A 15,240-nucleotide genomic window follows, 5' to 3' on the forward strand; every position below is an offset into this window, starting at 1 on the left:
TGAAAGGATCAAGGGTGAGAAACTGCTTTGAAAAATACAAAGCTTCATTTAGATGGAAAATAATTACACCATTTTTAAAAAGTTATGTCAGAGGAGGTCTAAGTGTGTCAAGATAGCGTTTTGTTAGATGGTGGAATTATGAGCAGTTGGCAGGGACTAGGCTATAGATTTTCTTTTCAGTGTAGTAAAACTGAATTTGCTCTATAATTTCTAGGATATTCTCCCAGAATAATAGGAGATCTAATAGTTATAAGATGTACCTAATACTCAGCATTGTTACTACTTAACCGGTGTGAAGTGTCCACATTGTGCTGGGCATGGTACACCCAAATGAGTTACTGGATCCAGCTACATCTTTAAGGACCAATAGGATAACTTCTTTTACCATTCTCCTCAGTGGGGAAAAGCTAATCCCTTTTCTGTCCTCCCTGCCTGGTGCTTCTTACTCCCAACAACCTTAGGGCTCAATCTAAGCAACCTCAGGTGTAATTACACACAAGGTAATCATTTAATCAGATGTCAAGCCAAGTAAGGGTCAAGTTATTGGTACTATGAGAGGTCATGCTGATATATTACATCTGTGATTCAGGCAAGCAGTGCTCTTTACCACTAATCTCAGGAGGTAGGCATAGAAGGTATACTCAGGCAGAGGTGGGCAGGATGAGCTATGCAAGATCTCTAGCATTTTCCGGGCCTCTGCTTCTTTTAGGCATGTCCTCTTTTACATGTGAACCCTTTTCCTCAGGCTGTGATATTAGCATTAGAGTAGAATATCCTAGGGGTTTTTTTGTTTCTTTAATTGAAGTATAGTTGACATATTAGTTTCAGGTGTACAACATAGTGACTTGACAATTACAAACATTATAAAATGCTCACCAGGGTAGTTACCATCTGTCACCATATAAAATTATTACAGTATTATTGACTATTTCCTGTACTGTACTTTTCATCTCTGAGTTATTTTATATCTGGAAGTATGTACCTTTTAATCCCCTTGATTTATTTCACCTATTCCTCCCACCCTCCTCCCCTCTGGCAACCACCAGTTCTTTATGGGTTTATTTCTGTTTTTTTTTTTTTTTTTTTTAATTTTTTTTTTTCAACGTTTATTTATTTTTGGGACAGAGAGAGACAGAGCATGAACGGGGGAGGGGCAGAGAGAGAGGGAGACACAGAATCGGAAACAGGCTCCAGGCTCTGAGCCATCAGCCCAGAGCCTGACGCGGGGCTCGAACTCACGGACCGGGAGATCGTGACCTGGCTGAAGTCGGACGCCCAACCGACTGCGCCACCCAGGCGCCCCGGGTTTATTTCTGTTTTTGTTGTTTGTTTTTTAGATTCCCCATATAAGCGAAATCGTATAGGATTTATCTTTGTCTGATTTTACTTGGGATAATACCCTTAGATCCATCTGTATTGCCCAAAATGGCAAGATTTTATTCCTTTTTATGGCTAGTAGTATTCCATTGTGTATATATAAAATACGTCTTTATCCATTCATCTGTTGAAGGACATTTAGGTTGCTTCTGTATTTTGGCTATTATAAATACACATAATAAGCATTAAATATAGGGCTTTTCGAATTAATGATTTCATTTTCTTCAAATAAATACCCAGAAGTGGAATTATTAGATCGTATGGTACTTCTGTTTTTAGTTTTTTGAAGAATCTCAGTATTGTTTGCCAGAATGGCTGCACCAATTTACATTCCTGCTAACGTTGCACAGTTTCCCTTTTCTCATCGTCCTTGCCAACATGTGTTATTTCATTTTGATACTAGCCATTTTAGTGTGAAGTGGCTTTGATTTGTATTTCCCTGATGATTAATGAATTTGAGCATCTTTCCATGTGTCTGTTAGCCCATCTGTATGTCTTCTTTTGGAAAAATGTCTACTCGGGTCCTCTGCCCATTTTTAATTGGATTAATGTTTTTTTGGGGGGTTTTTTTGGTGTTGAGTTGTAGGAGTTCCTTATGTATCATTTGCAAATATCTTCTCCCTTTCAGTAGGTTGTCTTTTCGTTTTGCTTATGATTTCCTTCACTGAGTTTGGTGGGAGTACTTTGATCTTGCCTTTCCCATATGAAATTTTTTGTGACTTGGCAGGTTTGCTTATGGTCTTCATATCACTCATTCTACTATTCACTTTGACTTCAGCTTGGCGGAGAGACTCAAAAGAATTCATTCCCTTTACCCCATGGGCAACAGTGTCAGAGTGGTTGTCTGAAAACAGAAAACAGCAAAACCACAATTGCATGAATATCAAAGTGGGTGGGAAAGTCACTGGTTTTGATGAAATTTTTTGTGCTTGACAGGATTGACTTTTTCCTCAAAAAAATTTTTTTTATTGTGGTAAGATATAAAATTTACCATTTTAACCATTTTTTAAGTTTATTTATTTATTTTGAGACAGAGTGTGAGCAGAGGAGGGGCAGAGAGAGAGAAGGAAAGAGGGAATCCCAAGCAGGCTCTATGCTGAGCGCAGAGTTCGATGTAGGGCTTGATCTCACAACTGAGATCGTGACCTGAGCTGAAATCAAGAGTTGGATGCCACCCCTGGTTTTAACCATTTTTAAGTGTAAAGTTAAGTTTGTATTAAATACATTCATAATGTTGTTCAACCATCACCACCATCCATTTCCCTAACTCTTCATCTTATAAAACTGAAATTATACCCATTAAACAATAACCTCCCTTCCCCTTTCCAGTCCTCAGCAACCACCATTCTACTTTCTGTCTCTATGATTTTGGCTGTTCTTAAGTACCTTGTATAAGTGGAATCATATAGCATTTGTCTTTTTGTGACTGGTTTATTTCACTTCCTGTAATCTCTTCAAGGTTTGTTCGTGTTGTAGCATCTTCCTTTTTAGGATTGGATTCTGTTGTATGTACAACAAATTGCTTATCCATTTGTCTATCAGTGGATACTTGGGTTGCTTCCATATTTTAGCTATTGTGAATAATACCATGTGAACATGGGTGTACAAATCTCTTCAAGACCTTGCTTTCAGTTCTTCTCAGTATATATCCAGAAGTGGAACTGCTAGGTCACATAGCAAAAATTCTATTTTTAATTTTTTGAGGAATTGCCATACTGTTTCCATAGTACCATTGTACCATTTGACATACCCCAACAGTGCACAAGAGTTCCAATTTCTGCACATCCTTGGCAACACTTTTTTTTTTTTTTTTGATTGTAGCCATCCTAATGGGTGTGAGGTGGGATAGGATTTTTTTTTAATGTTTATTTATTTATTTTGAGAGCACAAGTGGGGAAGGAGCAGAGAGAGAGAAGGAGACAGAATCCCAAGCAGAGCCTGATGTGAGGCTTGATCCCAAGAACTGTGAGATCACGACCTGAGCTGGTATCAAGAGTCACTTAACTGACTGAGCCACCCAGGTGCCCCCAGATAGGATATGATTTTAACCTAGCTTGCTTTTCTGGTCTCAGGCCTGCAGGCATGTAACTCATCTGGGTTTGGAGAATTTAGGTGGTGGGCCAGGAGGGAGTCATGTATGTCTTCTACCCTGGGAGATCCTTCAAGCTGTTCTAGGCAGTGGAAATTTAGATAGTATTACTTGCATCATAATCATCTGTGTCCCAGTTGGCTAGGAGTTAAAGGTCCCTGTATCTCTGTCTTCAGGTAAAGAATATTGAGGAGCACCGGCAGCGTAGTCTGGACTCTGTGCAGGAGCTGATGGAGAGCGGGCAGGCAGTGGGAGGCATGGTTACCACCACCACAGGTCAGCTCTCCCTTATTCCCCATCATGTTGTTAGGTGTGCATTTTCTTACATACTCTTAAAATTAACATATGCTGGAATAGGACCATTTTGTTTTAGGCTAGGGGGAAAGCAAGTATCTGGAGTTCCCTAAACATCACATATGGCTGGGAGGTTCTTGCAATACCTCCATTGAAAATGTCTTTCTCTTATCTCTTTCCCACCTCTTCCCAGATTGGAACCAGCCAGCTGAGGCGCAACAAGCCCAGCAAGTCCAACGGATCATTTCACGCTGTAGCTGCCGAATGTACTATATTAGTTACAGCCATGACATTGATCCTGAGCTGGCAACTCAGATTAAGCCACCTGAGGTTCATGAGAACCAGGAAAAGGAAGATCTCCTAAAGAAACAGGAAGGTATTCAGGGCTTGAAAGGCTTTTAGAAGGGAACTAGAGAATTTTTGAAAGTAGCTATTTCCTTAGTGGTTTTGAGTTAGTAGTGTTATTAGAAGTCCCACTGTGCCCTGGGCATTAACACTTTCACTTTGCTCTACATTGTGTAAGTTCTACTATAAGAGAATAAACTGGACTGTTGGAGGGAACTGGGATGAATGGATATTGTTTAATTCTAAAATAAGAAAACCTATTTCTACCCATGAGCATCTCTCACTAATACCACATATGGGTTAGAAGATGGGGTCGATATTTAGAGAGAAACTTGAGTTTCTTACCTAGCTGCTGTCAATTACCTAGGAGCTGTGGATACCTTCACCCTTATTCATCATGAGCTGGAAATCTCCACCAACCCGGCTCAGTATGCCATGATCTTAGACATCGTCAACAACCTGCTGCTCCACGTAGAACCTAAGCGGAAGGTGAGCATGGGCCCTAATAGAATGCCAGTTAACCTCACAGGAACTGACAGACCTTGTGCTTTATTTGGGGTCCAGTAAGAAAAGCCATGCTTCAAACTGAAAAAGGACCTTGTGGTGAGTACATCCTGTGTTAGTCAATAGCAGCAGTTGAAATTGTCTAGAAAAGGTCTGAGTGTTTCTGAGACTGCAGAGCTTGTTTATGTGTGGTTTTTCTTGGTCAGTTCTCCGCTGAGTCACTTTAATACCTCTAAAAACAGTAACTGGTCCCCACTATCACCTCTATCCCTACCCTGTGGCACTGGCTTATTGTGAAATCTTTATGTCTTCTGCATTGGCCTACCCTTTATGCTTGCTACTAATGGTAACAGATACAAGTAAGCTTTCCAGAAGAGGTCCCTGTTTCTTGTTTCTTTCTGTATTTCACCTTACTACAAGACATGTCTATTAAGAAACCTTGCTCATTTCCTTTTCCATTCCTTCAGGAGCATAGTGAGAAGAAGCAGCGAGTCAGGTTCCAGCTTGAGATCTCTAGCAATCCTGAGGAACAGCGCAGCAGCATATTACACTTGCAGGAGGCCGTGCGGCAGCATGTGGCCCAAATACGGCAGCTGGAAAAGCAGATGTATTCTATCATGAAGGTAGTCACCAGGGCAGTTTGAGGAGAGGGTGTTCTCCTAGGACAAAGGAGATCTCCTCTCAGTTTCTCCTACCTTGGCTCCCTAGTCTTTGCAGGATGACAGCAAGAATGAGAACTTGCTTGACCTGAACCAAAAGCTTCAGTTGCAGCTAAACCAGGAGAAGGCCAACCTACAGCTGGAAAGTGAAGAGCTGAATATCCTCATCAGGTGCCATAGCATCCTTTCCCTGCCCTTTTCTAGTGCCCCAGCTGGAATTGATTTCTCTTCCTTGCTTTAGATCTATTGTGCATTATCAAAGGCTGATGTAGATTTGGGCACTTCCCGAATGAGCGTTGCTGGTCTTGGCCAAGAGATTGAGAACAGGAGAGCCCCTGCTTTGGCTCCTCATTAGAGTACCTCCTGGGAAAGGAGAAAATCAGCTCAGAAAGATAGCTTTTGTGGCCCTGGTGCTATGCAGGTGAACTGAAAATAAAATATCTTGGAAGTTGGTCAGTAAGGAGCACAATTGCAGATACAATTGTAGGGGTTTATTAGTGGGCAGAGATTACTTTATTAAGAAGCACCTGGAGGGCACTTGGGTGGCTTAGTCGGTTGAGTGTCCAACTTTTGACTTTGCCTCAGGTAATAATCTCACAGTTCCTGAGTTTGAGCCCCACGTCGGGCTCTGAACTGACAGCGGGGAGCCTGCTTGGGATTCTGTCTCTCCCTCTCTCTCTCTCAAAATATACCAAAAAAACCCAAAATAAAACCTTGGGAAAAAAAAAAAGCAGCACCTCTATGGCTCAGTCAGTAGAGCATGTGACTCTTGATCTCAGGATCATGAGTTCAAGTCCTATGCTGGGTGTGGAACTTACTTTTTTTTTTTTAACATGGTTAGCATGTGGCATAGCGCATATATATGTACGTGTGTGTGTGTGTGTGTGTGTGTGTGTGTATACACATATATACATATATGTGTATATATATTTTTATAATTTATTGTCAAATTGGCTAACATACAGTGTGTGAAGTGTGCTCTTGGTTTTTGGGGTAGATTCCCATGGTTCACCATTTACATACAACACCCAGTGCTCATCCCAACAAGTGCCCTTCTCAATGCCCGTCACCCATTTTTCCCTCTCCCCCACCCCCCCCCATCCACCCTCAGTTTGTTCTCTGTATTTAAGAGTCTCTTATGGTTTGCTTCCCTCCCTCTCTGTAACTGTTTTTTTCCCTTTCCCTTCCCCCATGGTCTTCTGTTAAGTTTCTCAAGATGGGTGTGGAACTTAAGAAAAAACAACAACAACAACAACTGTGGAATTGAAAAATTTGAAAGATGGGATTTATTCTCCCATGGCCCAGGGTGTGAGGAGCATGAATCCAGTGAAAAAAATAGGGAATAGCTGTCCCAAAATAGGTCCATCTCTGGGTTTACCTCCTGCATCATTCTAGAGCATTCTACCCCACCCCCAACCCAAATGCTGTTACCCTTATTGGCTTTGGCCCTCCTGTCCATTTATAGGTGTTTTAAGGATTTCCAATTGCAGCAGGCCAATAAGATGGAGTTGCGAAAACAACAAGAAGATGTGAGTGTGGTTCGTCGCACTGAGTTCTACTTTGCTCAGGCACGATGGCGTCTGACAGAGGAAGATGGACAGCTAGGAATTGCTGAACTGGAGCTGCAGCGGTTCCTCTACAGCAAGGTATCGGGTATATACAGTCACATAAAGGCAGCTGTATTGAGAGACATTGACCTATCACAGGAGTCTTAACTCGGAGAAACAAAGAGGCTAATTATTATATGATTACTAATGCTGGTATTAATGGTTATTAATGATGATACATGAGCAGAGTTCCCTTTAGACGTAGTTGTTTGTAATATTAAATAATACAGATATAGATGAGCTTGATCAAATGCTTCTTTCATTGAATAAGATTATCCCTAGAAATATGGCCCAGAAAGAAGTAATCTTCCAATACCAGCTTGGAATAGAATTAATTCTATACTGACATTCAGCTTTCCTGCAATAAATGGAGGAGAAGACATGATTCATTATTCCACACTCCTTCCCCCTGGGAGTTTGGAAATGAGTGAGAGCATTTTTGACTATCACAGTAATTGGGAAGGATTACTGGCACTTAGTGCTCTTGTTAGTAGTGTCCATGAGAAACACTGGATTAAAGGGTGAATTGACTGTATGGAAATGAAAGGGATACCAAAGGTTGGGGTTAAACATATGGAGAACCTGAAAACAGGATATGTAGCAATTCTCTAGCAAGCTCCTGAGAAAGACTTATAATAGTGTGTGGGGTGGGGTTGGGGGGGAATCTGTCTTTATAGGTGAATAAGTCTGATGACACAGCAGAACATCTTCTGGAATTGGGCTGGTTCACTATGAACAACCTCCTCCCCAATGCTGTCTATAAGGCAAGTCTTATTTCCCCATTCCCGCCCCATTCTCATGCTTCCTAACACAGGGCATTTGTAATGGCCCTTCCCCATAAACCCACTAAGGGAAATACTGTGGTGATCTGAGAGGTGAAAGCTTGTCTAGCTTAGCAAGACTGTTGCTTTTCCTCTTAGTCTGCAGGGATTTGTGGGTAGATTTATCACTCTTTATCTTACAGGTAGTCCTACGGCCCCAGAGCTCCTGCCAATCTGGGCGACAGCTAGCCCTCCGCCTTTTCAGCAAAGTCCGGCCCCCTGTTGGGGGTATTTCTGTTAAGGAACACTTTGAGGTTAGTAAACAGTCCTTTGGGGACCCAGGAACAAAGGGCACTCAAAAGCTATCTGTGTGTCAATGTTACATTAGGGGTAGGTAAACTGAGGGATGATGTCTGAGCTTAATTGCTTCTTCAGCCTTTTTCCTCTTTAGGTAAATGTGGTGCCTCTCACCATCCAGCTGACACACCAGTTCTTCCATAGAATAATGGGCTTTTTCTTTCCTGGCCGAAGCGTAGAAGATGATGAGGTTGGTGATGAAGAAGATAAGTCCAAACTGGTGACTACTGGTGAGAACTTTTATGGTGGAGATCCGGAAGACTGGGGTAGCAGCCTCAGAGATAGCTGAAGCTTCAGAAAGAGGACAACAGCTGGTGTGCTTGCTTTTTCATAGGAATACCAGTGGTTAAGCCTCGGCAGCTGATTGCAACAGATGATGCAGCACCACTGGGCCCTGGGAAGGGTGTTGCACAAGGCTTAAATCGGAGTTCTGGTGTCAGAAGATCATTTCGGAAAGTACCTGAGGTACCAGACATGCCCCTAATGACAGAAAGATGGAAGAATCCTAGGGTTCTGTTTGGGTCAGCTGAAGATTTCTTCTGTTTCCTGAGTCTTTTCCAGGGATGAAAGGAGATGGAGATGTTTGGGGTTCTAAGTTTCTTCTGATGGTTTCAAGAACTCATATTCGTTTCCTGCCTTTCCTAGCACCCTGTGGATGATATTGACAAGATGAAAGAGCGAGCTGCCATGAACAACTCCTTCATCTACATAAAGATTCCACAGGTTCCTCTCTGTGTCAGCTACAAGGTCTGCTCCTCCCTAGTACTTTCTAGAACAGGGTGGGAAGGGAACCAGATAAGATCAGAGCTTAAAATTAGGCATGACAGTCTAAATTGTGAAGATGGTCTTTGGGTAATAATCTGCTGTTCCCTCTGCTGCCTTCAGGAGTCAGTACTGTTACAGGATGAGGTAAAGGGAAATCAGTATCTTTAGATTGCTGCTGCAGGAAAGTGCTAGACTTGGGACTCAAGTATTAGATTGGACTGTGTGTTCACTTCAGCAGCACATATATTAAAAAAGTATTAGCTTTGGACTAAAAATAGCAGCTGATCTTTTCGCTCTTCTTTTCTCTCCCCTCTCCCTCCTTCTCTTGCAGGGTGAGAAGAATAGTGTGGATTGGGGTGACCTTAACCTTGTGCTGCCCTGTCTGGAGTACCACAACAACACATGGACATGGCTAGACTTTGCCATGGCTGTCAAGAGGGACAGCCGCAAAGCCCTGGTTGCCCAGGTATCCTGCCAGAGTTCATGGCTGTTTGGTTAGCAGGGGCTGACAAACAGGTCCTGTGCTCAGGAGCATTTCATCATAGGACATATGTAGGACAAGTAACCTTGGCAACGGGCAGGTGAATGAAGTGAGCAACTTCTATCCCTGCCCTCTCCATGACTTTGGTCAGATGTTTAAATGTTTACACTTATATATGTTAACTGCTGTTGAGTTTTAGGGAACTGAGGGCTGACGCAACTTCAGGTTTAGAATAGGTTCTAATTAGACTGTAAGCTTCTTGAAAGCAGAGATCATTTTATAATTTGAATTGCCACATTGTGCCTTCATGTAAGCTTAACAAATCTTTTTTGACTTGGTTCACAGTGATTTATTCTGCCTGTTCCACTAATATTTACCTTCCCTTTTACTCCTCTCTAACCTACCAGGTAATCAAAGAGAAGCTAAGGCTGAAGCCTGCAACAGGGTCTGAGGTCCGGGGAAAGCTAGAAACTAAATCAGATCTCAACGTGCAACAGCAGGAAGAGGAGGAGAAAGCCCGACTCCTCATCGGTTTAAGTGTGGGCAACAAGAACCCTGGCAAGAAGTCCATCTTTGGCAGGCGCAAGTGATCCAGCATGCAAGAGTGGCTGCAGTACAGGATCTGACTTTGGCTCAGGCCCCAGGGACTTGTGGGGTGGGAGGCGCTTCCCCTCATCCATCAGGATTTGTGGTGGTCAGGAGCTCACAGGGTACTGTGGAGAGAGGCACTGCTCTTCTAGCAGCTGGCCTGTTCCCTGCAGAACACGGTGGATAATAATGCTGAGTTCTACCTCACACTGATCAGCAGGGCCAGAGAGGCATCAAGAGAGCAAGACCCAGGGATTGGGCCCAGGATCAGGATCTGGTTCCCTTGGGGCCAACTGAAAGGGTGGGAGGGACAGTTCTGATCAAGTGTGATAAATTTTTATAGACCTATATATAAATATATACATATATATTTCTAAGTGTAACTGCTCTCCCTCTGTGCCAGAAAGTTGAGGGGAGGATCCGCTCTCTCCCTCATTCCACTGCCTTGTATAGGAGGTATTAGGGTTCTGGGGGGAAATCAGCCCCTCCTCAATCTGTGCCAAGTTCACTTGGGAAAATGGCAATAGGAGTCAGGGCTGGCCATGGATCCCCCTGGGGCATGCCCTGGAGAATGGTAAGAAAATGACTTAAAGAGAAAAAAAATCTATTTTAGTTATTAATTTTTTTTGGTGTGTTAAGTACATGGGTTCAACCTGTGTCCTTCCCTCCCCATCAACCCAAGACACATCCTCTAGCTGCCACTCTAATGAGGATGGCCTCTTCCCTCCTCCATGAAGCCCTATCACAGATACTTCCCAGCTCTGGTGTGACACTGGCCCCATGCTGATAGGTCTCTGCACATTTTAGTTCTGGCTATAAGCTTATTCATAACTGGGGTGGGCAGATAGGATTTGAGGATGAGGGGTTTGGCTGCATCCACTTGCATCTCTAGTCATGAATAGCAGGGAAGAGGCGGGGCTCATGTGTAATGTAGCATCAGGGGGAGGAATCGCTTATGTAACTGGGACAACAGATTTAGCAGGTAGAGGAGGCAGAGGCTTTGGATGGGAACAGTAAGCTGTCGGCAGGGGCAACATGCCCGGGTGGTTGCTTCTCATAAGGTAGGCTGTGGGGCTCTGGCAGCCTGTTTAGGGGAGGTGAAGGGGGGACATGGGCTTGAGGCCTGGGAACTGACCAGTGAGGAGAATGTTAGTGATGCCCACTGTGGAGGTGAAACAGAAGGCTATACGGTGAAAATATCCCAACCCCATACTGAGAGAGGTACAGGGCGAATTTCTGATGCTTCATGGAGAAAATGTCTACATACTGATTTCCTAGAGGATTTGAATCATGTCCAGGAAATCTAGGCCTTGGCCCAAAACAAGGGTAGTAGCAATTTTGCCTGGTGCTCAAAAACATATCTCTAAGGTTAAGATTAGAGGGTATGCCCTCTAAGATGGGCAGAATTTGTAATGGCTCAAGGGCAGAGGTTTAGAGTGGCTCCCTTGGTTCTCAGCAGGGTGGCAACATCCAGGGTCCCTGGGTGCGAGGCTGGAAGAGCCTCTGGTCAGGTGTGGGAACTACCAGGTCAGGTCTGGAAGAGCTGTGGGGACTACGGGGGCATCAGTGCCTACACCAGGAGCCCCCGGAGCCGACCCCGTTGCTAATAGAGAAGCCTCTGTCTGAGTGGCCAGTGCCTCAGTTCGTCAACCTTTTTCTGCCGGAGTTTCCCATTAGGCCTCTTACAGGGCATCACCAGCTGAAGGTAGGTCAGTCCCTGGAAGGGGTCTCAGTCTTGGGGAGACATCTAGAAATGGCCAGAGTTTCAATCACCCTATTCTTAATTTCTCTGTACAGATTTTAGGACTTGTGGCTAAAGGCTCCTTTGGAACAGTCTTCAAGGTGCTAGATTGTGACCAGAAAGCAGTATTTGCAGTGAAGGTAGGGACCTAGGTATTCCATATCATTCTCTAGTGTCTGCTTCTATTCTTGGTTTCAGAAAGGTTGGGAGGCATAAACAACGCATAGGAGTCATCACTCCTCTCCTTTTATAGGTGGTGTCCAAGGTAAAGGTCCTACAGAGGGACATCCTGAGGCAGTGCAAAGAGGAGGTTAGCATCCAGGTATGCACAGACCCCAGGAATGGAGCCTAGGAAGAACTAAACCACAGATGGAGAAAGCACCTTTCCTGTCCAACTGCCCTGCTCTTCCTTATTCTGCCCCCTCCCTCTGCTTCAACCAAAGCAGATCCTGGGAAAGGTAGTTAGCAGCAGCTAATTCTAGGTCCTTCCAGGGAAACCTCTCTAGCATGTCCTGGTGTGTTCATAGTATCATGCTGGTTTTGGGATTACCAGACAGGCAGTCCCTACTATTTTGTTCACCTGAACTTAGAGGCAGGGCAGCAGCTCCCTTTCTGCACAACTAGGTTAAATCCTGACTTCTTGGCTGTCTTGATCCTCAGTGCCCTTTTTCCTCCCTAACTTCCTGTTTTTTTCATCCCTAGCGACAGATCAACCATCCTTTTGTACACGGTTTGGGGGACAGCTGGCAGGGAAAACGACACCTCTTCATTAGTGAGTGACTGGTCTCTCTCATTTCCAAGAGTCGTCCCATTGTACTCCACCTGAGATTACCTATCCCTTTGGCTTGTTCTCCCTTGGCTGTTTCCCTTCTCTGAGTGTTTCTGTCTCCCAAAGGGAGGGAACAACATGTGGCATCAGTTTGGGCAAGAGGCCTAAAATGCCTTTGAGCCCAGGCACGTTACCCCCCAATATCACCTAGACTTCTGGTCCTTTGCAGTGTGCAGCTACTGCAGTACAGATCTGTGCTCCCTGTGGTCCTCTGTCGGCTGCTTGACTGAGGCTTCCATCCGCCTCTTTGCTGCTGAACTGGTTCTGGTGCTGTGTAAGTGAAACAGAAATGGTAATGGAAATGAGGGAAGACTTAAGGGGGAGGGGCAGAGAGAAGTGGTATTAACTCTGGAGGTCAAAGAACAGGAATAGGGATGGGATGGGAACTACCAGGGAAACTGGAAAGACAGGAGAGCTTTAGCACACCCCATTACTTGCTGTCATCCACAGGCTATCTCCATGATTTGGGCATCATCCACCGAGATGTGAAGGTAGAGTTAAGCACTTTTTCTCTGTCTGAAGTGGGGCATCAGTAAGAAGTACCAACAGATCTAAGAAGGGAGAGGGGAGATGAGGATAGCTGACCTTGGGGCCCTCAAGGGTGCTAAGGATTTGGGCAAGAGCCCTCAAAGTATAGACTTGAATGCTGAATAGGGCATCTTCCTCAGCGGACAGGTATATATGATAAAAGAAGGTCAAAAGGAAGATGAATAACCTCTCACTTGTGATTTTTCAGATGGAGAATATCCTTCTGGATGAACGAGGTAAGTCCTTTCCTTTTCCTAGCCCCAGAATTAGAGGTACTGTCAGTTTGGGAATATGTCATGGCTGACAAGGGGTGGAACAGAGTGGTGCTGTTGCCTTATCTTTCACAGGCCATGTGAAACTGACAGACTTTGGTTTGTCCCGCCACCTGCCCCAGGGAGCCCGAGCCTATACTATCTGTGGCACCCTTCAGTACATGGGTGAGACAGGGGCTAAAACTGGTGGGGAAGCATTGGCAGAGGATAGCCAATTGATGTCAGTGACACCTGTCTTTCAAATCTAGCCCCAGAGGTCCTGAGTGGAGGGCCTTACAACCATGCTGCTGACTGGTGGTCCCTGGGTGTCTTGCTTTTCTGTCTGGCAACTGGGAAGGTGAGAAGATGGTAGGGATGTTGGGCAAAGAGAGGAGCTCTGCCCTGTAGTGGGAAGAACTTAGGAAAACTTGCCTTATTCCTACTAAACAATGCTACCACTGCCCCCCACCCCCATTCCCCACCTCTTAACTCAGTTCCCAGTGGCTGCAGAGAGGGATCATGTGGCCATGTTGGCAAGTGTGACACACTATGATTCTGAGGTCCCAGCTTCTCTTAACCAGGGGCTCTCACTCCTGCTCCATGAGGTAAGAGTGAACACTACTTTCCTTCTTGACTACCAAACCATTCAATTCTCTCCTTTCCCTATTATTGAAATGAGATTTCCCCATTCCTCTAATAATTTGGTGAGTGTGTGTATGTGTGTGTGCGTGCGCACGTGCTCTAACTTGATCAAATACCATCCTCCCCATGCATAGTCAGTCACTTCTGAGAGAGAGGGCCAGTGCTGCTCTTACCAGGACAGTGCCTCTATTCCCACCTCTGCCCCCAATAATTTCTCCCTCTTTCAAATCCTCTTTAGGATTCTTCTTCCTGCCCTCCACAGCCCATGAACTTCTTCTTTTCCAGCTTTTCTGGTTAGCCCCTCTCCTATCTCATCTATCCTTCATGCTCTATTTGCCTTCAGCTCTTATGCCAGAATCCCCTCCACCGTCTACGTTATTTGCATCACTTCCAGGTCCACCCTTTCTTCCGGGGTGTGGCCTTTGACCCAGAGCTCCTACAGAAGCAGCCAGTGAACTTTGTCATGGAGACACAAGCTACCCAGCCCAGTCCATCGGAGTCCATGCTTTTCAAGAACTTTGACTGTAACCTGGAGTCCTACCTGGTCCATCCCAGCCTTGCTTGAGCCCCTCTACTGTAGATCGGGGCCTGAGAACCCAAGGATCTCCTCCACTGCCAACTCAGTATGACCACTTTGATGATCTAGTTTGTTTTTACTCTGTAGCCTCTTACTATTCTGTTCTTCTACTTGTTGGACCAGAGTTCAAATCTTGTGCATTCTGCTATTGGCAGCCACAATTGGCCCTACCCCTCCCTACTCCCTAATACAACTCACCTCTCAATTCAACATCTCGGATCAGTGTTGACCTTTTCCTTCGCTGCATTTCTCCAATGCTCATACCCTGAAGCTTTCAACCAGAGGCTTATTCTACTTTTCCCTTTCCTTGTTTCTCTGCCGTATTTCCTTTCTTGACAAGTAACACTTCATGGAGTCTCAAGGTGCTGTTTATGTGTTTTATAGGTTTCTCAGAAGTAGTATGAATGTTTTTCAAAAGTCTCAAAAGCTGGCATTTTAACCCCTAAATATGTAGCTAAAACATGTGATCTGGGGACTCAAAGCCAGTCTGTGATAAATCTAATGTTTAAAAATTTCAAAAGTGAATCTAATAGCCTAAATGTGAGGAATAAGAACTGAAATATGGATGGGTTAAATGTCTTTTCTAGGGCTAATTGGAACAGCTATTGAATTTTTTTTCCAAAACAAAGTCTCCTCGGAAGACACAAGGATTATTAAACTGAGTATTTCCCTAGATGACCTGGGATTCAGTTTCTGATGGGCAAACCAAGGGATTAAGAGGCATGACATCAGCCTTAAGATCTAAGGTTAGAGATGTACTTCAAAAACCTTTTCCTTTTTATTTTTTAAATATATATTTTTTAATGTTTGCTTTTGAGAGAGAGACAGAGCGTGAGCAGGGGAGG

The 15,240-nt window shown here is 44.4% G+C and overlaps 2 protein-coding genes across 5 annotated transcripts in view; both read left to right on the forward strand.

Moving 5' to 3' along the window:
* KIAA0100 (protein KIAA0100 homolog) overlaps positions 1-10,210 on the forward strand; it is a 27,514-nt gene extending 17,304 nt beyond the window's left edge. The window contains exons 27-39 of one of the 2 annotated variants that reach the window (XM_011288983.4): positions 3,643-3,742; positions 3,954-4,136; positions 4,473-4,594; positions 5,077-5,232; positions 5,318-5,439; positions 6,734-6,914; positions 7,553-7,639; positions 7,840-7,950; positions 8,088-8,223; positions 8,328-8,458; positions 8,639-8,740; positions 9,090-9,224; positions 9,647-10,210. In XM_011288983.4, the coding sequence (XP_011287285.2) occupies positions 3,643-3,742; positions 3,954-4,136; positions 4,473-4,594; positions 5,077-5,232; positions 5,318-5,439; positions 6,734-6,914; positions 7,553-7,639; positions 7,840-7,950; positions 8,088-8,223; positions 8,328-8,458; positions 8,639-8,740; positions 9,090-9,224; positions 9,647-9,829 (1,749 nt within the window). In that variant the 3' untranslated portion in view covers positions 9,830-10,210. Of the gene's footprint in view, positions 1-3,642; positions 3,743-3,953; positions 4,137-4,472; positions 4,595-5,076; positions 5,233-5,317; positions 5,440-6,733; positions 6,915-7,552; positions 7,640-7,839; positions 7,951-8,071; positions 8,224-8,327; positions 8,459-8,638; positions 8,741-9,089; positions 9,225-9,646 lie in introns of those variants that run through there. The other variant, XR_002148983.3, reaches the window with a different exon arrangement.
* Positions 10,211-10,344: 134 nt separating this feature from the next.
* Positions 10,345-14,605, forward strand: RSKR (ribosomal protein S6 kinase related). 3 transcript variants are annotated; one of them, XM_019817469.3, is made up of 12 exons: positions 10,345-10,888; positions 11,284-11,532; positions 11,625-11,708; positions 11,822-11,890; positions 12,271-12,340; positions 12,567-12,671; positions 12,848-12,888; positions 13,134-13,161; positions 13,273-13,362; positions 13,446-13,534; positions 13,671-13,781; positions 14,162-14,605. In XM_019817469.3, the coding sequence occupies exons 1-12, from the start codon at positions 10,832-10,834 to the stop codon at positions 14,381-14,383; spliced, it is 1,215 nt and encodes a 404-aa protein (XP_019673028.1). In that variant the 5' UTR covers positions 10,345-10,831; the 3' UTR covers positions 14,384-14,605. The 3 variants fall into 3 exon arrangements, with proteins under 3 accessions (XP_019673028.1, XP_019673029.1, XP_011287284.1); XM_019817470.3 differs by having other exon boundaries at positions 14,213-14,605; XM_011288982.4 differs by having other exon boundaries at positions 11,287-11,532.
* Positions 14,606-15,240: the final 635 nt, after the last annotated feature.

The sequence above is a fragment of the Felis catus genome, chromosome E1 (genome assembly GCF_018350175.1).
Source record: "Felis catus isolate Fca126 chromosome E1, F.catus_Fca126_mat1.0, whole genome shotgun sequence".
NCBI lineage: Eukaryota > Metazoa > Chordata > Mammalia > Carnivora > Felidae > Felis > Felis catus.

Bases quoted from the DNA above. Each gene is read 5' to 3' on its own strand.
- RSKR (XM_019817469.3), top strand. From the start codon at position 10,832: ATGGGAACAGTAAGCTGTCGGCAGGGGCAACATGCCCGGGTGGTTGCT. The intron at 12,889-13,133 runs GTAGAGTTAAGC...GTGATTTTTCAG, and splicing joins TCATCCACCGAGATGTGAAG to ATGGAGAATATCCTTCTGGA. The intron at 13,162-13,272 runs GTAAGTCCTTTC...TATCTTTCACAG, and splicing joins TATCCTTCTGGATGAACGAG to GCCATGTGAAACTGACAGAC.